The sequence below is a fragment of the Girardinichthys multiradiatus genome, chromosome 20 (assembly GCF_021462225.1).
Source record: "Girardinichthys multiradiatus isolate DD_20200921_A chromosome 20, DD_fGirMul_XY1, whole genome shotgun sequence".
Classification (NCBI taxonomy): Eukaryota; Metazoa; Chordata; class Actinopteri; order Cyprinodontiformes; family Goodeidae; genus Girardinichthys; species Girardinichthys multiradiatus.
The window spans coordinates 52017045-52043705 of NC_061812.1; the positions used below are offsets into that span (position 1 = coordinate 52017045).

Consider the following 26661-nt stretch of genomic DNA (forward strand, 5'->3'; position numbering starts at 1 on the left):
CCTCCTCTTGTCTGTCACAGGCTCCTGCTTTGTCAGAAGCCACAGCTGTGGTCGTAATCATTTTCACTTGAGAATTGAAAGCACGGAACTTTAGAAAGTGATAGAAAGGAGGGAACTGGTTTTGTGTGACATCAGTATTTTAATGAGTTATTGAACAACAACAAAAACCTGGACAGAAAACAGACAAAAATGTTTTGCGCAGTTATTTGTAAATTTTTATTCAAGGAGAAACTTACTGAAAATAAATGCTATATTTCATTTGTTTACTTTTTAGTGTTCATAGGAGCTGAACTGAATATATTTCAAGTCAATACAGCTGTCCTACTGTGTCGAAAAATGCTATTATCAAAAAGACAGAACAACAGAAAAGCTGCAAGACAATGCCCTAAGGTTTCAAAATCTCATTCTCAGCCATCTGTAGTGTAACCAAGATGGTTTACGGTCAAAAAACTGTGAGAAGCCTTGAGGACCCTGCACACAAAGGAAAAAACATCAAAAATGTTGGATATACAATAGGGTTATAGGTTATCGGAGGCCAGTTGAACTGCTGGTTTCTGGTTACCGTTGCATTTAGTGGATGAATTTGTTGAATAATGAAAACAAGAATTTCAACAGGATAAGAATACCAGCAAGAAAATACGGTGATTGTTAAGTCACAATGTGGGACTGTTTAGTTGTCTTTCTTCCAGATGAATTTTCAGTGGCGAAACATTACAATTTGACTACTCATGTGAGGTGTCATATGTTTCCATTTTCAAATGCAAAAATAGCTAAGAAATGCAACACTGAAGTACATCCTAATGTTGGATACTTGAGTGACATCCACCAGCTACTATTTATAGTGTCACAGTTGAGAATGATTAGGATCATTGTCCTGCTGCAAAATTCAAATGCTTTTGAGCTTCATGTCACAAACTGGCCAGACCTTCTTCAGGAGTTAAATAGCAGAATTCATGGTCCCTTCAGTCAGTCCTGAAGAAGCATCTCTAAGAGAGGTTTTTGCTTGGCTTGATTAGTTCATTTTAGTCCAGTCCAGTTTATTTATGCAGCACCATTCATTCACTAAAAGTATTTTACATGATTTAATAGAAAAACAAAAAGAAAATAACAAAGACTTCAGAATTTGGATAAAAGAGATTAAACAGTCAAACACAACATTGCATAAAATAAACAATTGGTAAAATACAGACATGTGGAGCAAATTTAAATTGCAGTTTAATTTGTTTTTTATCAATTCATCAATCTCACTCTTCAAACAAACTATTCATTAGTCAGATTCTTTGATCAAAAGCTGCATTAAATCAAAATGTTTTCAGTTCTGATTAAAGGAGCCAGCAGTTTTTGCACATTACAAGTTTACAGGGAGTTTGTTCTGGGGCTGTGGAGCATAACTAAATACATGCAGGTTAAGTTGAAACAAAAAGTTTGATTAATGATGCATTAACTGAAACCTTATAACAACTGAAACACATAGGAAAAAAACCTTAGGAGACGGCAGGAATCAAGGGCAACAGCAGACTGGGCAAGTAAGAGAACAAGTAAGCCAGGAACCAAAACCTAAGGAATAAACTAAATAAGCAACATTAAAAGTGTCAAAACCCAAAAATGATTAAACAGTGCTCCTCTTAAAGTCATAATCCAGACACCGTATCAGTCTGGGTTCTATTTAAAACAAAGACAACCCAGGCAGGCCCAGGGGTACTTGTAAGGAGGCCTGAAAAATGATAAAGTTCAGGCCTGGAGGCCAACCTAACAAGCCAGCTTCAGTAGAGTAACCCAGAGGTTGCTGGAGCCAACAAGAAATGATTGTTCAGAGGAACAATCTAATTAGCAGACTGACTGGTACAATAAAAGGGTAGATGTGCTTAGAACAACTGTCGTTTTCTGACAGCTGTGGTTAGTCACAAAAAAAAGTCTGAACCTTGATCTATAAATACTGGACCAGAAACAACAGTTCTTGGGATAATCAATAATTTTCATTTTGATGTTTAATTAGTTCTAGAAACGCTTCAGGAGTTCTAACAAAGCTTCAGGTTCTTCTGAAGAGTGAACTGCAGTATCATTTTGCCACAGGTGTAGATATTTTACCAAAATCAAAAATAACTTTTTCTTTGTTAAAGAGCATAACTGTTTTTTAACATCAGATAGAAAACAGGTCTGCAAACAAGCAAAAAAGCAGAACTTATCTAGCATTATGTTTGGTGGGAAAATTTCAGTGATGCTTATTTAACATTGTGGTTGCCTGGAGACCTGTTTATCACAGAAATAAAAGAAATAAAATTGCAACTGACCATAATGTAGACCACAGCCATATTTGTCTAATTTGATTATACATTATTGCTGCATAAACATACAGTATGTTGTATCTTTTTTACCCTCAGGAACAGTTCTAATTAGCTAAAGTTACAATTCCAAAAATGTCTGTCTCCAAATGCAGATGGTCGGGCTCTGGCAGTTGGAGGAATGGGTGCTGACCTCCTTCCTCGCAGCATCCTGCAGCAGTATGACCTTAGAAAGGATGTCTGGGCGCTACTTCCTCCCATGCCGACTCCTCGCTATGATGCCAACTGCCATTTACTTGGCAATAAGCTTTATGTTGCGGGTAACTCTCCAGCACAGCTGGGATCACTGGAGCTTTTACTGTTTCTTTCAGCACATTTTTCTAACAATAAAAATGCACAATTGTTTTCTTGAAGGTGGTCGACAGTGTAAGCGACCAGTGAAAGCTTTTGAGGTGTACGACACAGAAACACGCTCCTGGACTTCCCTGCCTGTTTTGCCATGTAAGCGCACGTATGGGGGTGTGATATGGGACACCGCTGGAAGGCTCTGTCTGCTGGGAGGACTGCGGCAGGGCGGAGGACACCAAAGCTCCAAGTTCACTAAAAACGTCAATATTTTTGATACAAATCAAGGTACAGAAGCACACTATACTGTATTCCCTAAAGATCATTCACATGTACAGTTAACCCCCAAATGATTCCTTCCCCTGGCGGATTTTGGTTTTAAAGTAATCGTTCATTTTAGCAACATGTTTTTCCTCACTAGAAGAAATGCTCTGGCTTGAATTCAGTACAGAATCTATGGCGAGAGCTAAAGATTATGGCAAGTAAGCCATGGAGTTCAGCACCAAAGCGAAATCATTAAAACTGATGTGCCAGTGGACACATACACAAGAAACAGAACTAGAAAAATTATTATTTTTATATAAATATAGTTGGTTTTTTTTCCTTGTGGCTCTTTAGCGTATCCTCTCTGTGCTTAAATTAACAAGTTAATTTAAAGTTTAATTTAAACAGACTGGGGAAAAAAAACATTAAAAGGACTGCATTGTTGTGATTTCCAGCACAAATAATGATAATACCAGGTGGGTCCTTTTAATGATCTCTGGTATCCACACAGCATCCACGGTATCTACACCTTTATCTCTACTGATTTTTTTTTGTTGACTTTTTCCCCCACACAGTAGATGTTTTCTAAACAATTTTTGGATTTTTCTAAATGTCTCATATCTTCTGTTCAAATTGATTGAAGAAGTCAGATTGTATTTAGTCTTTTTCATGTTTTGTGAGCAGCCATGATAAACATCTACAGCAGGAGAGTTCTAACAGTAGGACACACTTCCAGGAGTTGGTTACCATGCTGAGAAATTGTGGGTGACTGCATGTCTCCTTCAGCTTTTTCTCTAAAAGCTTAATATGACGACTTCCTCTTCTTACTCACCCACACTTTATGCTGTGCAATGTCTGAAACTGTTGTTGAAAATGCTGAAAATGACCCTTGTTTATTTATCAGTATTAGTTCCACAGAAGAACAATTGCAGTGGTGCTCCAATCACAGAAAATGTCAACTTTAGTTTGTAATTTTCAGTTTACTTAGGCGAGACACACACTCAACGAATAATAGAAATGTAGACAAAATGTCAGCAGTGGTTGAGGATGTCAGAGGCTTATTTATATCGGTCTGCGTTATTTATGTCGCAAATTCAAACCCTCTTGAATTTTGAACACAAAATTGTATATATTTTCGGAAGGAAACTATTTGATATTTGATATAACATGTAGCTTTGCATAATGAAGTGGCAAATAATTACTTTTAGAAACAAAAGACAAAAATGTGTGCCATGCATATGTACTCATCCCCCTTTGCTGTAATACATCGAAATAAAATCCAATGTGGTCGACTGCCTTCAGAAGCCACATAAGAAGCAAAGAGAGTTAAATTGTCTTGAAAACGAATTTAACCTCAAAGTAAACATAGTTAATCCATTAGGGCCTCAGAGGTTTGGCACAACTGCAAACCTATAAAGTATGACCATCCACCTAAAGTGGCAGGCCAGGCAGAGAGAGCTATAACTAGAGAAGTAGCCAAGAGGTCCTTGGTAACTCTAGCTGCAGAGATTCACAGCTCAGCGTGAAGAATCTGCTGACAGGACAACTATCAGCCACACACTCCATAAATCTGGAAGGAAGAGAGGCGCAATAAACTCTTTTTGCAGTTTGCCACAAGATCTGTTGGAGATACAAAAACGTGTGGAAGAAAGTGCTCTGATCAGAGGAGACTAAAAGTAGAGCTTGGTCAGAGTTGATGTGAAGATGGATTTACCTAGATACAGGGCAATCCTAGAAGGCAGCCTGCTAGAGGCTGCAAAAGACAGAAGTTCACATTTCAACTGGAAAAAAATCTCTAAAAATACAAACAGAAACACAAGCAAATGGTTTGAACATATACATTCCTGTTTCATAATGCCCTATTCAAAGTCTGAACCAAAGTCCAATTCAGAGACTTTGGCAAATTGATGTTCACAGATTTTATCTTGAGGTACGTGATGTTGCCTGGTATGGTGGAGCTGGAGCCCCACCCTAAAGCAGGCCTGGGGTCGTGGCTCGTCAGTGAGTGCCTGGTTGCTCCTTGCGGCCAGGCTACTCTGTGCGGCCGGGCCAAGCTCAAACAAGAGACACGAGCCCATTCCCCAGTGGGCCCACCACCTACAGGGGGAACCATGAGGGAACATCAGCAGAGGGAAGCAGTCCTTTGCCATTAGAAGAACAGTGTGTTCCAACAACAGGGGGATCACACCCCTCAGCCTCCCTTGGAAGGCCTATGCCAGGGTGTTGGAGAGGAGAGTTTGGCCGATAGTTAAACCTCGGATTCAGGAGAAGCATTCTGGGTTTTTTTTCTGGACCAGGTCTACACCCTCATGGTGCTCAAGGGTTCATAGGAATTTGCCCAACCTGTCCACGTGTGTTTTGAGGACCTGGAAACGGCATTTAACCATGTTCCCCATGGTGACTTGTGTGGAAGTGGAAGTCAGAGCCCGTTTATTAGGGGCCATCTGGTCTCTGTACAAGCGAAGCAGGAGTTTGGTTCATATTGCCGGCATTAACCTCTTGTAACCCAAGGTGTTTTTGTGAAGTTTGTGCTCAAAATTACATGGCCAAATGTGAATTTGTCTCAGCAACTACAAACTCTATTTAAATAAGCTTGGTGTCAAATTAAAGGTAACACTCTGGAGATTCAATCAGAAGTGTAAATATCACAGTAGTAGCTATTGCTTCAGAGATAATGAGGATGGCGCACAGGAAAAAAATGATTTTTTCCCTCGCTAGAATTTTTCCTGCATTGTACAGTATATAAACCTTTTAGAAATATCATGAAGAAGGCTACAAACTTTAAAAACCCTAAATTCACTTGTGGACATTCCCTGTGAAAGGTTTGTTGCAGCTGAGGTAAACTAAAGGAAAGTTACAGAGCTTTTGGTAAAGACATTCGTAGCTGTTTTTACTTTTGGCATCATATGGCACATTTCGACAAGATTCGGCACCATCTGCAAAGTGGAGATTTCTTGTGTTTTTACTTGAAAAATGTAATGAACTACTTTTTACATGTATAAAACAGCCTATTTTTGATTATTTAGTTTTTATTACCCACATTTATTTTTTAGTAATTTTCAATAGAATAAGAAAATGCTATTTTGAATCATACTGGAACACATTTATTGAACAGGAAGCACCAGTGTATGTAAAAAAAAAAAAACAATCTTCACAATAAAATACGTAACAGCATCGCTAAAAATAAAATAACATCAATTTGTTGACAACTAGGAATGAATGTATGTGTTCTGTTGGATGGGTGCAAAAACTGGGCAGGTGGGGGTGGGTGTGTCGGGGTTAATTACAGATGCAAACATTTCAGTGCTATCTTCCACTGTGTGGATTACAAATCCATTTATTACGGGACATCACGAAATCAATCTTTAAAAGTATTTCGAAATAAAATTATAATTACATACCTTTCAAGTGGCAGAACTGTAAAATCCAGCTCATCATTGACCTTGTCGGGATAAATAAGGTCTTCTTCTTCAGATAAGAAATCATCTGCACAGACTTCAGTACCACAGTACTGCCATTGTGTTTCAAAGACAAACATTCGAACACGTGAAATGATAACCACAGCACATAAACAGCCAGAGGTAGGAAGGTCCGGAGCGTAACAGCTGTAGCGACTGCGCCTGGCGCTACAGAATACTCAGTGTTTACACAAACAACCTGCATTACGCATGCCAATAGCTCGAGTTTGGATTGGCCGAATTGCACAAATGACCTCTCCTTTACATCCTTAGAGCCACTAGAATAAAGTTATCTCCACGTCTTTCACGTAAATCCCACCAATCAGGAAGCAGAGACCGAGACGTCCGGTGAATCCATTTTGTAGAGTGCGTTTACTTCCTGCATTTTTCTTATTCAACTGCTTGTAGTTTTAACTGTGTTTGGTGTTCGTAGAAATTGTTTTTATCAGCTTTTAGCCAACAGTCTGATGCTTCAGAGGATACCACACATGTCTATGTTTAAGTAAGGGAAGCTTGAGCAATAAACATAGAAAGAAAAAAAAAACCTGGAGCTTCCCCCGTATCCGGGGGGCTGGGGCTTAAGAGGTAAAGTCGGACCTGTTCCCTATTGCATGCAGTGGGAGATCGACAGACACATCGGTGCAGCCACCACAGTAATGCGGATGCTGCACCGGTCCATTGTGGTGAAGAGGTCCCGGATAAAAAGAAGACATCAAGCACGAGATTTTCTCTGTCTAATCTGACTAAGCATAGCTGTTCTGCAAAGAAAAATGTAAAACAATTTTAACTTTTAGATTAGAGCTTCACCTATACAGAATCTTCTGTTACCATAAATGATACAGATATTAAAAATACTGCTCCCTGATAGTTTAGGCTGATCCTGTTTTATTTTGTCTATGTGATTTATTGTCATTCTCATTTTTTCTGTGATCAAAATTTTGCCATTTTCTTCACATGATACCTAAGCATTAGAAGACTGAAGTAAGATGGTTGAAGCAGACGCATCTTTTTCCTTTTGTAGTTCTATTCGTTGAGCAATGGGGGCGTTTAAGGTGGCTACAGATTATTGTTTTCAGCTTCAATCCTTAAAAGATACCCTGTTTATCCTGTTCAGTCAATGCATATTTACACATACATTTGACATTTTCCTCTTTAGACGGTTTTTAGCTCGTATTTGCAGTATACATGCCATAAGGAGAACATCTCAGAGGAGATGCCATTGATTAGGACTCACATAAATCTGATTAATGAGTAAAACTCAGGGAACAGTGCTTAGTTCAATTATTTAGCGAAATATGTCAGTAACTCAAACATGTTCCCTTTCCTCCGATCCGAACCACGAACTGCATTTATGATGTTCACTATCAGCATCACTTCTACTCCAGTGTAATCAGCTTTTAACACTGAGTTTTCCCATCATCGTTAATAACAGATATTGTGAGCATGGAGCAGACGGAGCACACACAAGAGAGTGTGTGCAACCAATTTGAACAAGTCCAAGTCAAGTCTTAAGTTTTTCACCTCATTTCAGAGTCAAGTTTCTAACGACTGAATTGAAAATTTTGTCATGAAATCCACATTTAGGTCACATCTGACCCTGCATCGCAGTAGGTTTGGAATCCCTGTACCGTTAGTCCTCAGGCCTAAATTATAACATTAATATTTATAAACATTTACCTTTGAATCTTTTAATATTTATTTTCACAATCCAAAAAACTACCACAGGCTGGTTTACGTTATTTAAAAAGATGATCAAATGTAATATTTAACCCATTATAAATATTAATAGTTGATTTATGCTCTAACAAAAATACAGACAGATATTAAAGCTGTAGTCTGTAACTTTTCTTAAATAACTAACACCTTGTCCACAAGAAAATTGAGTTTAGCTGAAAATGTGGTATTTAGGGCGCTTAAACAGGTCACATTGTCCCAAGTAATCACACTCCCATGGGATCTTGTGCATGCAGTGTTATCTTAAAGGACTTTAACAAACAATCCATTTCAAGTTTCAAGTGGTTCACAAACACATTTTGCAATTCAGCTTCTAACAGTAAAGACTAAATTATTTGACCATTTTGCTTTGACTTGACGCTTTCTTGCTGAGGGTATTTGTCATGTGAAGTACCCGTTAGCATTGACCTCATCGTAAAGAAAGAGTTTATTGTTCAAACTGGCTCGTTCCCTCAAAGCTCTGTGTCCCACAAAGCAGACTCACACCATCCAGCCAAGACACCCCATAGTAACAGGTGAACTAATTGAGGTGGGAATGGAAAAAGAAATAGGAAAGCAAAAATCAATAAGTCATTCTAGACAGTCGGGCATGCAGTCACACTTTGGGATCGTTCGCATGGAAGCCAAATAAAGCAGAACATGATGGCGATAACGTTAATATATGATAATAGGAGGAGAGATTGACTTGTGTGTTTGAAAGAGAGAAAAACGTAAAGGGAAATGCTTTCCAACACACAGAAACGTAACTGGACACACATTAACAGACACACACACAATCACACATATGGAGAAGGAGGTCGTTCTCAGTTTCTCCAATCTAATTCTGCTTGAGATGAGATGGGAGATGTGCTGCTGAGGGAGGGCTGGGGATGAAGAGCGCTTCAAATTACAAGATCCAGAAACAGATTGCTTTATTATTCATCTGCAGCAATATTTCTCCACACAGCCACATAGTCATGCAATCTGCCATGACACATTGATATTGTATTACTGTTCCATCTCTCCAGTATTAAGACGCACACCTGTTAACGGAAGTTGTATTCTGACTTACACCAAAATACCCAAAATATATTTGTTTAAAGAAAATTGCCAGAGAAGGATTTTTTAGCTTTTAAGACCGAAGTTAAAGATGAAAAATGTTGAAGGAGATGGGTATCTCCCGACTCAGACAAGTTATAATAAACTATAAACATGTTGCAAAGTTTGCTCATTTTTTCTACAGCAACTTTTCAGGGACACAACACATGTTTAACTTGCCAACCTGGAACCTTAAACTTGAAAGTTTAATTAGTTAAGCTTAAACAAAATCTGAAAATTCAGCCAGGTATAGCTGAGCAATTCAGAGACTAAACTGCTTTCTCTTATCTATCAGCTGAAAAAACAATGAACACATTGTAGATACATGTCATCAACAATGTCTATATTATATTATGATATCTTAAAGATATCCCTTTCATAAAACATTAGAGAAAGTTTTGGAGTAAGTGAAGTTTTCTCTGAGTGTATTGAGCCTGACCTCTCCATGCCGCCCCTCCCTTGCCTGTTTCTGCACACTGCTAGTCTCTTCTACACATTTATGTTGTTTACAAGACACAAATTTGTCAGTTTAGAATGTTATGGTTTTTCTCCCATTACTGTTATTGAGGTAATGCTTTGTTAAAGTGCAGTTATTTTGCGAAGAGGCTAGAATTTAAGTTGTATTAAGAAGCAAAGTGTAAACTGGCTAATCGAGTCAATAGTCTGGCTTAATACCCAGCTAATATTAGGTGTCTTACTCTATAATATATATTATGGTATGAAGTTAAAATATTCTGTGTAATGAGTCAAATCTGGGCTGCACAGCTGCAGAGGATAAGGATAGAAACATGTGCCATCAGAAACTGAATTTGAATTGCTCAGACTGAATTTGTAATTGTTTAATTTGAAATTAAATGCATTGGTTTGAAAATGAATTTCACCAAACTGAAACTGAATTTAATGGTTTAAAACTGGATTAATTTGCTTTGAAAATGTCTGTCGAATTATGTTTCACATCAGGTTAAACTTCCTTTATGGCATGTTGAGCTGGAGCAGTACAGCTACATGAGCTTGGCGGATGTTAATCACCAGGTCAAATGAGCTTCTATAAGAAGCGTCATGGAAACAAATGATGTTCAGACAGTAACACTTATGCGATCTGTAGCTATTAGCTAAAAATGCCAGATTAGCATAGTGTGCTGCCAATGTTACGTCGGTCTGCATTTCTCCTGCCCTTGCCTCAGAGTAACTTCTGTTGCTTAGCAACCGTGTTAGCGTGAAGTACAGAACTGAAAAAATAGAGCCTGAAGGTTAATATTGCTGTCTCCACTGTGTATAACTACATGTTTGTTTTTTTTACCCCTTCACATATTTTTGATCGCTTATAATCCTATTTGTTTAAAATGTTCTTGTTTTATGACCTTGTTCATTATTCAGCCATTTAAAATGTTCAAAATAAAGTTTGTGTTTTTATAACACCAGGGGCGGCCGGCCCATTGTGGGCGATAGTGTACCGCCCTCCCTAAGCCACATGAACAAAAAGAGAGAGAAAGGAGTTTATTTTGCTGTTCTAAATCTTAATAATATTGTCCAATCAGCAGCCTGACTGCCACTTCCAACCAGAACAATTGGGCCAATTTCAGTTGAGTTTAAAGTCACCCCAGGTGCTCCTTTACACTATCATGTTAGGAGTCTATTTTTCGCTCGTCACACGCAGTGTTGCGTACTTGGTCGATACGTACAGTCAGAGCACAATTCGGGAGACCACAAGTTCAACATGGCCGGCAACTGCAACGCCATCGTCTCTTTGAGGGAATTATCGTTCAGTCACCAAAGTGAGTTTGATAAATTAGCTATTAAAGAATTGAGACCACCAAGATCAAATGTAAATATCAAGCAGGTGTCGACAAAAGCTTTGAAAACATAGTCGCGGATTTTCCCGGAGCTGGTACGAGCAGAAAAGATGGCTAGCAGGGTGTGCGGGCGCCCAAAACAGAGACCGCCTGGACAAAGACAGGTGTCATTGATATGCACCATCTTTCGGAAAAGGTAAAGAAACACGAAGGATCGAAGATGCATGTGGACAGTTGCCTAAAACTGTCCGCCTTTGGAAGAGTAAAAATCGCAACACAGTTGGATGAGAGCTACAGGATAGCTGTTCGTCATCCAAATGATGAGGTGAGCAAGACTGCCAAGATCATCACTCACAAGATGGAACTTTAACAGCAGGATTGTAAGTAATGTCTATGAGAACCTGGATGACCTCATACGGTGTTTTGAGACCATCACCTCAGACAGCTCATTTGAATACACGACTGTGAGGAAGGTATCTGCCATTTGTTTTTTCCTGCAGTTGTTTCATCAAATCATGCCTCATGTTGACATGATGTGCCAACGACTGCAGAAGAGGGACACTGCCATGGCGTTCATCAAACACACCCTGCAGAACTTCACCAACAGTGTTCAGGCCATTAGGTGAGATAACACAATATAGATATTATAATAATAATTATGCACATTTTCACTCATAAATGTTTGCATGTTATGATGGGATTAATGAATAGGAATTTAAAAGTAATAAACAAATTTAGTCATCTGCATTTATGTGCATCAGTACGTTAATCACATCCAGTCTTATTTTTCCAGCCATATCCTGAAAGTTATGCAACACAGACCCTTTTTGTTACTAATAACACTGGTTTTAAGACAGGAATTATTGATAATGATGATGAGGTACTGTCCCAATCATATTCAAACACTTTTGATCTGTCTCTCTTCAGAGCCCAAAGCCCCTCTCAACAGCAGCAGCAAGAAGCACCAGCTAGCACAAAATCAAGGAGGGCCTTAGGAGAATAAGAGGAGCAGAGGCTGTCAGAAGAGGTATCTGTATTCAGTACTGACCAATGATGTAGGCAAACTCAGTGATTAAAAAATCTCCAGCTCTGTTTTTTGAGTTTGATTCAATAATGGATGGTAGTCCATATGTTACTCACCCAACAATTATCCTTTAAAATCAGAATAATTTAGTGTGTCTGCATGAATAACCAAATTCATACTTTGGAACTTTGAAACAGTAGATACGGTAAACCATGGCCACATTCATGCCAACAGCAGTAGAATGTGTTTTTGTTTACTGTCGTGTGTTACTCATTATACCTTTTTATTTAACAGACCTGTGACACAATCCTGAGCCATGCCAAAGACAGGTTATCCTTCACCAGCCACCTTTTGAGTGCTGTGCTGCTAGATGGAGAACTGTTTGACCGGCATCAGGAAGCATTCCCTGAAGAGACTCTGAAAAACACTCTGAGGGCATACCCTATGCTACACAAGGAGAAGCTCAGAACTGAGCTTTCTCTCATATATGAAAGTCCAGTCTTCTGGGGCTGCTGCAGTGCACTGACTCTGTACCAGATTCTACAGAGCTACAACCTCCAAGAAACCTCTGAGAGTGTGGTGCTGTTAAACATCCTTATAACCACTCCAATGACAACAACTGGAGCTGGGAGGTGTTTCTCCACCATAAATAGAATCAAGACCTTCCTGAGAAATACAATGGGGCAGGAACGTCTGAATGCATTGGCCATGCTTTCCATGAAGAGAGCACTTGTCAAAAACATGCCTGATTTTAATGAGAGGGTTATTGATCACTCTGAAAGAGAGACGAGCAAAACTTCAGTACAAGTGATGAGTGAGTTTGTTTTTAAATGGTGAGTTGTGTTATTCTCTACTCTCCAAATGTTAAACTGTAAATAGTTGATTGTATTTTTTCAGCCAAATATGTAATGAATATAAACATTTTAAATAATGATAGTTTTAGTATAGTCTGATTTGATTATCGCTATGGCATCTGTGATGGCTATGTATTGCAGACTGTACTAACAGTAAATTCTTGGCCAGAATAGTAGATAACAATTGTATCTGTTTCATGGCCACAGTGTAACTCTTCTGTTGTGGAAGCAAATTTATTGTATTTAAGAATTCAACTTGTTAGTTGTACAGAAATACTGAACAGTATGTACAATTCATGTGCTTTGTTGCCATTTAGTGGTTGAACAAGAAACCAAATTAAACATTGCAATGTTACACTGAAAAGTTAGCTATCTGACTTTTATTTATTAATATTGTACCCACTGAACGGGTCATCTTAGCCATCTTCATAACATTTGCCCCCCAAGAAATTTTTCAGGAGCCGCCACTGGCTAATAACTCTGTACCTAAAATACATTGATGACCAATACCTGTCAGGATCTGGGTTGTGTGTGTGTATATTGTGCTTGCAACATTGTCTCAGTGTTTCAGATGGTGCTGAGGTTCTCAGGTGTGCTGGGTGACAGTTGCGACTTATTCTGCTGATTGCACGGAGGAGTACTTAAGCAGGAGGCTGCCAGCACTTCGACGCCAGAGTGTTTGCCTTCTGTGGTAACAAGCTCAGCCAACTCTAAGTCAATGCTTTGTCCTTCGATCTTGTCTTGAGTAACTTTGTTTATGTCCCTTCGCTGGCTGAGAACCTGAACCTTGGATTCATATCATTGAACACAGACTTCGTGACCGGACGTTTCTGGATGATCAAGATTATCTAAGTTCTGAGGACTTCGTTTCCTAACTACTGTTTCCATCTGGACTCAGACCAAGCTGGCAATTTCCTGCTTCTACCATCTCCTGGACCAAGGCATAAACGTACCCTGTCCACCCTCCAACGCAAATATCTGCACAACAAACTTACTCCAGATATCTCCAGGTTCACACAAACAGCACCTAAGAAATCATCTGAACAAACTGCTTCAACAACCTGGATCCCGAATCCCTCTACTCCTGGCGACCTGACCGCACCTACTTAGTAAGCCGTTCACTTGATTATCATTATTACTTGTCGTTTGCTCAGTTTCATTTAGTTCCCTGTTTTCATCCGGTTCTCTTCCCCTCTTCCCGTACAGTTGGAGATTCGTCCGTTCATGTTTTATTTGTGGAACAATAAAACATCATTTTACCTATTCTGTTTCTCCGGAGTGTTCTTCTGTATGTGGGTCAGATCTATTACGAAAATAATGACAATACCAGTCAGTCAGTCATTTTCTATACCGCTCCTTCCATAGTGGGTCGCTGGGAAGCTGGTGCCTATCTCCAGCCGTCTATGGGCAGGAGGCTGGGTACACCCTGGACAGGTCACCAGTCCATCGCAGGACAAATACCATTTGTTCAATTTATTTGTAAAGCTTTTAACAACTTAAACACTAACATATTATTTTTTGGAACAAAGTTTAAATCTGTTTATTTTTAGAACATAATAATAATAATAATAATACACAAACAAAACAATATTAGATATCATCCCACTGAATTCTATCTGTTTAACTTCCACCCATTGGGGAAACCCAGCGGGAGTTTGAAAACAATGTGCCGGGAGTCAGCTGTCCTCTCTGGGTTTAGCGCATCTCAACCACCCGGTCAGCTGACAGCTGGCGAGGCGAGCCAGTGTTCTGTCCGAACAGCATACAAATCAGATTGGCATGCCTTGCGTTAATGTGCATGCGTGCACATGCGTCAAGAAAAAAAATATATATATATATATTCAAGAATAATACCATAATATTACGAGATCAAAGAAGTAGCCTACTTTAATGTACACAAAGAGAAAGCTTCACCCTGAAAATATTACAACTTTCCTCTCATATTATTACAACTCTATTCTCGTAATATTACAACTTTATTTTCGTAATGTTACAACTTTATAATCCTAATTAAAAAAAGGTCTTAGTATGGCCCTAATACTCCGTTGTAGATCTGCTTTTTTCCAGGCGTGTAGATTTAAATGCATGTTTTGTCTGTACTGTTATTTCAAGAAAGTAGGAACTGTCAGACACATAAATGAACTTTTAAAGCATAACTGATATTGAGGACATAGTCGGCGATTAAACCAAAATATGCAATAGGTTAGAAATGCAAGTTGCTTTTGGTAGTTGATAGTGGAAAAATGTAAATAGGCCATCCCGTTTAGTATCACTGAGAGTCGGGTCAGCACTTTCAGAACTAGGCTACTTCTGGATGCATACGGCCGATAACACTAAGTGTATGCTGGTCTGACAGGGCATGCTTGTTAGACAGATTTAGCTGTAGGTTTGTGGTATGCGTATGCAGCTGGCTGGACAGAACACCTGTTGTTAGGGCAGCGGACATTTCCGAACACGTCAGCACACTAGTGCAATTATCTTGATAAACCGATCAGGTATTTCAGGTTTACACAACTACATTATCGTCTATAAATATTGTAAACATTCATTTTGTTTCACAGAATGCGCAATCTATCCAATGTCATTCACAGCTTTTTTCTCTCCTCCGGCCTTTTCTGCTTCAATATGAACAATCTACTTTGACCCGCAATGAATCATGGGATAGGGTAGGCCACGGAGGACACACTACAGGTCCTTCTCAAAATATTAGCATATTGTGATAAAGTTCATTATTTTCCATAATGTCATGATGAAAATTTAACATTCATATATTTTAGATTCATTGCACACTAACTGAAATATTTCAGGTCTTTTATTGTCTTAATACGGATGATTTTGACATACAGCTCATGAAAACCCAAAATTACTATCTCACAAAATTAGCATATTTCATCCGACCAATAAAAGAAAAGTGTTTTTAATACAAAAAACATCAACCTTCAAATAATCATGTACAGTTATGCACTCAATACTTGGTCGGGAATCCTTTTGCAGAAATGACTGCTTCAATGCGGCGTGGCATGGAGGCAATCAGCCTGTGGCACTGCTGAGGTCTTATGGAGGCCCAGGATGCTTCGATAGCGGCCTTTAGCTCATCCAGAGTGTTGGGTCTTGAGTCTCTCAACGTTCTCTTCACAATATCCCACAGATTCTCTATGGGGTTCAGGTCAGGGGAGTTGGCAGGCCAATTGAGCACAGTGATACCATGGTCAGTAAACCATTTACCAGTGGTTTTGGCACTGTGAGCAGGTGCCAGGTCGTGCTGAAAAATGAAATCTTCATCTCCATAAAGCTTTTCAGCAGATGGAAGCATGAAGTGCTCCAAAATCTCCTGATAGCTAGCTGCATTGACCCTGCCCTTGATAAAACACAGTGGACCAACACCAGCAGCTGACACGGCACCCCAGACCATCACTGACTGTGGGTACTAGACTTCTGACATTTTGGCATTTCCTTCTCCCCAGTCTTCCTCCAGACTCTGGCACCTTGATTTCCGAATGACATGCAGAATTTGCTTTCATCCGAAAAAAGTACTTTGGACCACTGAGCAACAGTCCAGTGCTGCTTCTCTGTAGCCCAGGTCAGGCGCTTCTGCCGCTGTTTCTGGTTCAAAAGTGGCTTGACCTGGGGAATGCGGCACCTGTAGCCCATTTCCTGCACACGCCTGTGCACGGTGGCTCTGGATGTTTCTACTCCAGACTCAGTCCACTGCTTCCGCAGGTCCCCCAAGGTCTGGAATCGGCCCTTCTCCACAATCTTCCTCAGGGTCCGGTCACCTCTTCTCGTTGTGCAGCGTTTTCTGACACACTTTTTCCTTCCCACAGACTTCCCACTGAGGTGCCTTGATACAGCACTCTGGGAACAGCCTATTCGTTCAGAAATGTCTTTCTGTGTCTTACCCTCTTGCTTGAGGGTGTCAATAGTGGCCTTCTGGACAGCAGTCAGGTCGGCAGTCTTACCCATGATTGGGGTTTTGAGTGATGAACCAGGCTGGGAGTTTTAAAGGCCTCAGGAATCTTTTGCAGGTGTTTAGAGTTAACTCGTTGATTCAGATGATTAGGTTCATAGCTCGTTTAGAGACCCTTTTAATGATATGCTAATTTTGTGAGATAGGAATTTTGGGTTTTCATGAGCTGTATGCCAAAATCATCCGTATTAAGACAATAAAAGACCTGAAATATTTCAGTTAGTGTGCAATGAATCTAAAATATATGAATGTTAAATTTCCATCACGACATTATGGAAAATAATGAACTTTATCACAATATGCTAATATTTTGAGAAGGACTTGTATATTTGATTAATGTGTGGCTTCAAGGACACGGATGTGTGACAAAAAACTGAGTTTTGAAACTAAAATTGAGTTTCAGAACTGAAAGTGAAAGTAATCAAACTGAATTTTCAATACACAACAAAGCTATCCAATGCTACAAATTCAGTTTCAAACCATGAAAAACGGGCTGCATGGTGGTGCAGTTGGTAGCTCTGTTGCCTTGCAGCAAGAAGGTCCTGGGTTTAATACCTGGCTGGGAGTCTTTCTGCATGAAGTTTGCATGTCCTCCCCGTGCATGCGTGGGTTCTCACCAGGTACTCCGGCTTCCTCCCACAGTCCAAAGACATACCTGTTAGGTTAATTGGTCTCTCTAAATTGCCCTTAGGTGTGTGCAAGGTTGTTTGTGTGTTGCCCTGTGATGGACGGGTGATCTGTCCAGGGTGTACCCTGCCTCTTGCCCATAGACTGCTGGAGACTCCCTGCGACCCACTATGGAATAAGCGGTAGAAAATGACTGACTGACTGGCCATTAAATTCAGTTAATGAGCAATTTAATTTCAAATTGCTCAAGTACAGATGCAGTCTGAGCAATTCAAATTCAGTTTCTGATGGCACACGTTTCTTCCCAAAAGAGGCACCCTAGCAGTACAGATGACAAAAATGATCCCCCAGGTTTTCTGTTTGAGTGCAGATGGGGGTTTTTTTTGTCTGCTTTCTCAAGCCCTACCTTCAAAACTAAACAATTAATCCAAAAACAACTTGCAACTCTGATAACAGCAATTTGACAGGAAAATCAATCTAAATCAGATGTAAAATAGTCTGCACTCTAATACCGTTATGTCCTTTATAAAAACTCTGCAGAATCAAAGTAAGATACATTCTGTCCAAGAGAACCTTCTCTGCAGTCAGAGGTATTTGAAATTACACATGTGACAGACACAATCCATCAAAGCCCAAGAACTAATCACCATCCTTCTCTAGTTTTAATCACAAGGGACAATTATAGAGGAGAGCTGTGGATGAAATTACCACCACACAGACTACAAAGCCCAGTCTTCAGAGAATCCCTCATCTCCTTCATGCTTTTGTCTTACCTTCTCTATGCCATCATCCCCTTTTTCTGGGTTTTATCTCTATCTCTTTATTCTCCTCTGTCGTCTCCTGTCAGAATAGAATAATGCATATTTTCTATTTGTCCTGCATCCCACAAAGAAGATTTTAATGTGAAGACTTGCGTGATGCTTGATCCTGCTAGCAATTTGGAATCAGGCATGTTGAGCTTAGTTGCTTTGTTTTAGAGGATAGGGCCATTAGTCTGTAGTTCTATATATTCACACAAAAGTAGTTTTACCCATGGATGCTCTATACAATATTTGCGTTTGCATTGGAAAATTACAAATATTCAATAGGATGTAAAGGTTTTCCATGTTGAAACGGCAGATTTCTGTGATGTCAAAAACCTTTCATTTAACTGGTCTCTTGGGTTTATAGAGAACAGTCTTGTTGATGTCATATGAGAAAGGGGCGGACTGATTTAAGATTTTAGAAAAAGAACAATAGCTCAAATAACCACTTGCTACCACCAAAGTATACAGAATGCTATTTCTGAACACACAGTATGTGGAACCTTACAGCACATCGGCTACAAAAGCAAAAGACCACTTCAGGGACCACTGCTGTTACTTAGGAACAGAAAAGTGAGGCTACAATTCACACAGGCATATCAGAATTGGATAATAAAAAATTAGAAAATCATTGCCTGGTAACATGAAGTCAACGTTTGGCATAACCAAAATGAGAGCACAGCTATGTCCTGCCTTATATTAATGGTTTAGGCGGGTGGCATTGGTGTGTGAAATATTTTCTTGGCACACTTTAGGTCCCGAAGGACCAGCTGAGCGTTGTTTAAACACCACAGCCTCTCTGAGTATTGTTGTTGACCATGTGCACTCCTTTACGTCCTCAGGGTACTCATCTTCTGACGACTGTTTTCATCAGAATAATCCATAATGTAACAGAAGCCTAATCCTCCCAAAATGGTTTCTTTAACATGCAGTGGGTTCACTGTACTCCAGTGGCCTCCACAGTCACCAAATTTCAATTCAAATACAGCAGCTTTGGGACGTGGTGAAATGGAGAAGTTGACCAATCTGCATCAACTGTGTAACGCTATCATGTCAATATGGGCCAAAATCTCAGGGTAATGTTTCTAACACCTTGTTGAAACTATACCCCCTACAGATGCTCTAATGGCAAAAATGAACCCACTACTAACATAGTGTTCCTTATAAAGTGGCCAGTAATTGTTTATGTATATTGTGGGGCTGTGAATATTAAATATTAAAAAGAGGGAAAATATTGAACAACAGTGAGATTTCAGAAACGTTTCCTCAGAATTAATAAAAAGATTATACTAAAACTGGTCAGGGAGGATGCCAAGAGGCCTGAAGGAGCTGCAGGAATTTCTGGCAAATACTAACCTACGCTCATGTAACAACAATCTCCTATGTTCTCAATCACTGTTTTCGGTAGAAATTGTATTTCTACATGGTAAGTACTTTACCATGCAGTAGAGTAACAGAACCCCAAAACACTCAACAGTCCTCGAATGTAAGCTGCAAGCTGGAAAGGGGCATGTTCAAAATAAAAGCAGTGTGTATAACATTCAGTGAGCTCATTCATTCTGTAAAAAAACAGGTGGCACTTAGTTAACACAGAAAGTGACAACTGTTGTGCATGCAGGTTGTAGAGCATTCCTCTGTAATAATGAGCAAAATGTGTCATTAAAGACAACAGGCTGATTAGGGAGTCAAAGACATATAAAGAAGTACAGAAATAATGCTAAGCTAAACTGATCTCAAATACTCTAAAATGAAAACCTAAACCTGACAATTGTGGAAGAAAACAGAAAGTTATCAACCATCACATGTAGGAATAACCAGAATGGCAAATGTTTAGCCAATGTTAAGCTCCAGGTTGATCAAAGAAGGTCATTACTGTAACAAAAAGAAGATTCCAATATTAAACCAAGCTACTGGTAAGAAGCCCCCTTGAAGTCTCACTGTGTAACAAATGACGTGCTGAAGAGTTTACATGCAGTTTGCCAAAGAAAGCCCTTACTGGTCTATAGAGAAATGCAGCAACATTTCGTGGACTGATGAAAATGAAGTTGTTTTTTTTGGGTCTAGGGGAAGCAAACATTGTGTCATGAGACCCCGAAAACTTGCCGCATGATGATGCTTGGCTTGTTGGCCAGTTTAGAGTGTGTGTGGTGACAGTCTTCCTTTTTTATAGAACAAAACTGATATGAGCCGACAAACGCTTTATCGTCAGGTTTGAGTCGCTGATGTCATTCAAGAAGTTATTGGTTAGCTGTAATTCACAAAAATATTGTCTCATGGTGTGTAGACAATGTCTCTCTGTAAAGGCCACAATACAGTTGCCATGGTTATTTGGACATGTGGTGGGTGCCTTTAAGGTGCCCAATTCCATGCAAAGTGGGATATATGAAGGAAAAGTGTACAGTGGCATGTGTGCGCACGAGTTTTGTCCCTACCGCAAAAATCTTTTTCCATTTTATTAAAATTATTTTTGGTCCAAATCATCCTCCGCAAACATTTAGTATACAAGCTTCGCACTCTTTTATGAATGAGGTCCCAGGACCTATCGCCTATACGATGACTTGTAGCCACAGACATGGCAGAGTAACTTTTGGATTCTGGATCAATCCAGTAAACTGTGGTTATGATCACCTCCTCTTCCTGCACATTCACAAAGACTTGACTGATAGCCTGGACCTCACCAAAGTACTCCGCAGATTCTGCTTTGCGAGTGAACAACTTCAGGAAAAATTTTATTAAGACCCATTAATAGACCCTCCACATCCACTAATAGGCTACATGATTACAAATTCCATAAGCTTAGGTTACTTTTGCATATTAATTATTAACCACAGTTGTGTTACAAGCCTGGTTTAAAAATGAGTGATCTAAATTGGTTCCTCGCCTGTCTCTGCCTGTTGCTCCTCAACTACAGTCATTTCTAAACTCCTGGATGTTCAGAAAGAACAGGAAATAGCAGGTACAGTTTTCTCATGAGAACGGTTATTAAAGCATTCAGTTGCAATGGTCTCCTAGCATGCATACTGTGCAAGACTCCACTGCTGAAGAAAAAAAAAACGATGAAGCATGTTTTGCTGCAGATCATTTAAACAAGCTTGTAAAATACTGGGAGAACATAGTCTGGGCAAAGCTAAACTCTTTGAATGTCATTACACATATTAGGAAAATAATGGTTACTTCAAATTACCTCAAAAACACTATGTCAAAAGTGAGGTTTGCAGGTGGAAACATCATGGTGTGGGCTGTTGAATATCATTGGGTACTGGCAGACTGCAGGAGTTTGGTGGAATGAGGAAATCTACTGGAAGATTATTGTTAAGAATCTGAATATAAAACCAGTGTGGATTTCTAAGCAAGACAGAAGTCCAAAACACAGAGCCAAGTAAACTCTTAATAAATTTCAGATAAAGAAACTGCTAGGATGGCCCACATTCCTGCAGCTGACTGGTATCCAATTAATAAGGAAATAACTCAATATCAGAGTACATCAGTACATCGGAAGAATCCCAGAACATTCGCTAGTTTCTCCATAAAGCAGGCATTTGTACAAAGTGTTTAATTCATTAATACATGTGTTAATATCCCCTGTTTCACTAATTTATTTTACTCATAACTGTGTTTGTGGACTTATTTGCTTTCATTTCTATGTGAAGTGTGGATTACCTCTGGTACATCTGGTGTGAATTTCATGTCAGTGAATCTATTAGAAATATTTTTACTCAAGCAATTAGGGTACCATGTCCAGAGACCCATTTTGCAGAGCAAAGCTGCCCTGGCACATGTAGGGAACGAGCTTCTCCATGTTGTAAGCGCTGACATGCTGTGACAGAACACATGAAAAAAGGCAGAACAATAAGAAATATTTTAACTGCGAGAAATGTAATTTATTTCACCTGCCGTATCTTATTTTTCAGTCTGTATATCTATCAACAAATCTAACTGCATTATGGAGGTAGAAAGTTAAAACAATGTTTGCCAACTTTAGATGTATTAAATTAAAGCATCTTCCAGTGCTGCAGTTAATAAGTGCTGCTATTTGTTAAAATGTACACACTGATTGCATGTGACATCACAAAGAGAAGCAGCTTTTCCCCTGAGATGAGAACCAAGCAGAGAGGACAGCCAGCTGTGATTTCTCCTGGTTCTTCTCAGTGTAACTGAAGCAGACTGGAAAAGGAAATTGCTGGAAAAATCCCAGAGACGACTCCCCATCTGGTCTCTTATCTCTTTTTCATTTTCTCCACACTTGTTTTCTGCTCTTGTAGACTTGCTTCAGGAGTAGACTAGAAATTAATCAAAAGAAAAAAGGAAAGGATAGCAGAAAGAGGTTAGAAGAAAAACAAGGACTGGGAACCATGAGTAAGATAAAGAAGAAAGACAACTGCACCCAGTGTAAAATATTCTTTTTCACTCTTGCTCTATCGCTCCATCATTCTAATTTTCACTGACTCCCTACATCCTTAATAAAGTTATCTGTCTTCCTTTGTCATGATTTTCTCCTGCCTGACTTTCCTTCAGATAAACAAGATTTGGCAGCTAAGCCTGAAAGTAGATAGAAAAACTTTCTGATAAATCTCCTATGAAAAAGAGTACTTGTTATGGCTACATTCTCATTTCACTAACTATCCAGTACGTTTTCATCTGGACCATTTTAGGTGGCCATAGATGGAATGTTCTGTCATTGTTAAATGTTTGAGATTTAAGGAGATTAAATAATAGGTGTAATATTTTCCACACTTGTCGCTCGGTTCAATATTTTAATGGGATTAAAGGTATGTTGAGATTTTAACTTTCAATAGCTGTTTGAGTATAAGACAGAATTTGCCCATTCTTATGACTGCCCCTGCGTTTTGTTCCCATCAGTGTGACTTTGGTGGGGCTGTGGCAGTGTACCAAAAAAGCTGGTCAAAGTTCGTATGAGAATCACTATGGTAGCTGCTTCAGCTGGTTTTACAGGATGCCTGAGCAGGGATGATGAAATCTGAAAATGCATAGTTGCATGCACTAAGTCAAAAATCACCAGAGGTGTTTTTCTTTTTCAACAACAGTACATTTGAGACAACAAATTTGAATCTCCGATGTAGAATTTCACCTAATTTTCAGAAAGTAGTGTTTCTGTAGTGAACATGTGGATTGTCAGATGTCATACAGGGGTGTAAGGTTGGTGAGTGCAACTAAGCATGACACAAACAATTCTCCTTTCCGGCTGAATTCATATCTTCAATAAACATTTTGCTGATTGAGAAACCTTTGACACATTCCAAATACAGTAATACAGCTCTAATGAAGGAAAAGATCCTACTGCAAGAAATTCTACATGAGTTGTCATGGACATAGAGATTGATCTGTTCACATTCCTTTTTAATGTCTTTTTTTTATTATTTAATTGATTTCTACACATAATTGCCTTCTGTAAACCTCACATTGTGCTGTTATCACCTTGATTTTGTGATGTGCCAGCACAGCATTCACACAGCTGACTTTTAAATGCATTGTCTACATTAAACACTCTACAAAGTGCACAAACACTTCTTTCTTCTGCAGATCTGAATTGGGTGCTTGTATAATAATGTTCATTCATTAAGTTGCTACAATACTACTCGGCCTTCATGCTGTAATTAATGTACCTTGGGGCATGTTTCATGTGCCGTCATGCTGAAGTTAGCTGGTTCAATTGGACCATTGTGGGTCTGTCTGCTTGCCAATCATTCTTGGTACTGTAGTTGTGGTGGATGATACCACCACATATGTCCAGTTAAGATATATAGTTGGTATTTAAAAAGTAATATCTGTCTATGAAACTGGCATCTGAAAACATAACTAAGGACTAATATTCCACCTTTTTAGTCCCATCTTCAAAAGAGGTGATATACAGGGGTTGGACAATGAAACTGGTGAAAGATTGATTTGATGAACATGAAAGTGAAGTTGAACATCTCCCATGGCCTGCACAGTCACCAGATCTAAATATTATTGAGCCACTTTGGGGTGTTTTGGAGGAGCGAGTCAGGAAACGTTTTCCTCCACCAGTATCACGTAGTGACCTGGTCACTATCCTGCAAGAAGAATGACTTAAAATCCCTCTGACCACTGTGCAGGACTTGTATATGTCATTCCCAAGACGAATTGACGCTGTATTGGCTGCAAAAGGAGGCCCTACACCATCCTAATAAATTATTGTGGTCTAAAACCAGGTGTTTCATTGTCCAACCCCTGTATGTCATAACAAAATGTCATAAAAATGTGGTTTGTATGAGTTAAAATGTGAAGAAATGAAATGCTTTGTGTGAAACATCAAGACCTGTCTTGTATATGTAGTATGTGTTATTTTGGTAATGATGCACCCCCTTTAATATAAAGAGTATTGGAGTAAAAGGTGTTAGAATATGCAACTTAATGAAGATTGGGTTATTTACAGTGTACTATGACCTCACCCTTGTTTTTTTTTTCTTTTTTCAATAATTATTATTTGAAAACCTTAAGTTGAAAGTTAAATGGTCTATGCACAGCCTATGAGTGTCCCAAGGTGATCTGAAAATTATTATTAATCAGAAAATCTACCTCCCCTGCCATGTCAGCCACTCCATGCGTTCAGAATAGTTGCTGCAAAAAGCTTTTGCAGAAACTATTGTAGTTTTCTGGGGCCTTTCTCTACAGGAACCAGGGACAAATCTGACCTTTATAATGGATATCCATCCACCCCAGAGGTTGCATTTTATATACAGTGCATTTGCCCCTTTCCACTGAAAGTCCCAGGATTTAAATACCTGGGATTTTTTTTTTTAAAGAATCCCAGGTAGTTTGTGTGCCTTCTGTTTCCAGTGACGTTTGGGGAAGTTGTGAAGATAACTGCACTAAACCTCTTGTCCAGCGGGTGGCGATAATAAGAAAACCAAAGGCCAAATAGGCAAAGGCCGATCACGAAGAACTTTTTTTTTTCAAACTTTATTAAGAACGACAAAATAGAACATAGCACACATCAAGTTGACAAAACGAGCACAGAAAGGTATACGAAGAAAAAAAAACAGAAAACGATACAACTTTTGACTATTTAAAAAATATTAAATTGTTTAAAAACGTGGTTTTAAGGCTTTTTTTTATTCTTGCCACCCGTTATTGATAAAATACAGTGTTTTATATACAAAACTCATCCAGAGAAATTTGGGTTACAACAGGAGTACTTGGATTTATGAATATAGAGAATTTAGAGTCAGAATCAGCTTTATTGCCAAGTTCGTACATACAAACAAGGAATTTGACTCCGGTACACTTTGCTCTTTTGTTCTGTTTTTGCATTACAGAATATACAAATTTACAATTTACAATATACACATATATAATAATAAAAAGGTGCATTTGCAACATCTGTATGCTGTTGTTTTGTACTCTATTAAATGTTCAACAGAGAAACAGCCTGGGGGAAGAAACTGTCTCTATGGTGGCTGGTTTTAGTGAACAGTGCTCTGTAGCGCCACCTGAAGGTAAAACTCTGAACAGTTTATGTGCAGGGTGTGTGGGGTCTGCAGAGATTTTAGCAGCTCTTTTCCTGACCCTAGACCTGTATAAGTCCTGGATGGAGGGAAGGTCAGCTCTGATTATTCTCTCTACAGTCCTGATTATTCGTTGCAGTCTGGACCTGTCCTGTTTGGTGGATGATCCAAACCACACTGAGATGGATGAAGACAGGACAGACTGAATGATGGCAGTGTAGAAGATGACCAACAGCTCCTGTGGAAGGTTGAACTTCTTGAGTTGCCTCAGGAAGTACAGTCTCTGCTGGACCTTCTTTTGAACAGTATCTATGTGTGAAGACCATCTCAGGTCCTCAGAGATGGTGGTTCCTAAGAACCTGAAGTGGTCCACGGCCGATACAGTGTTGTTGAGGATGGTGAGGGGGGTGTATGGGGGTGATGTTCTCCGAAGGTCCACCACCATTTCCACAGTCTTGAGTGGGTTCAGTTCAAGGTAGTTCTGACTGCACCAGTGTACCAGCTGATCCACCTGCTGTCTGTATGCAGACTCACCACCGTCCTGGATCAGTCCAATGACAGTGGTGTCATCTGCAAACTTAAGGAGTTTCACGGACGAGTCCGATGAGGTGCAGTCATTTGTGTACAGAGAGAAGAGGAGTGGGGATAGAACACACCCCTGGGGGGCACCAGTACCTATTGATCTGGATCGGGAGAAGATGCTCCTCAGTCTCACCTGCTGCTGTCGGTCCGTCAGGAAGCTGTTGATCCACTGACAGGTGGAGGCTGGGACTTTGAGCTGTGTGAGCTTCTGGTGGAGGATGTCTGGTATGATGGTGTTGAAGGCCGAGCTGAAGTCTAAAACAGGATCCTGGCGTACGTCCCTGGGTGGTCGAGGTGTTGCAGGATGAAGTGTAGACCTAAGTTAACAGCATCATCTGCCGACCTGTTTGCTCGGTAAGTAAAG

General features: G+C 39.5%; 1 protein-coding gene across 1 annotated transcript in view; it reads left to right on the forward strand.

The window, feature by feature from the left end:
* Positions 1-26661, forward strand: part of klhdc8a (kelch domain containing 8A) — a 93338-nt gene that overhangs the window by 54276 nt on the left and 12401 nt on the right. The window contains exons 5-6 of the mRNA XM_047346645.1: positions 2438-2602; positions 2697-2915. Of these exons, the coding sequence (XP_047202601.1) occupies positions 2438-2602; positions 2697-2915 (384 nt within the window). The remainder of the gene's footprint in view (positions 1-2437; positions 2603-2696; positions 2916-26661) is intronic.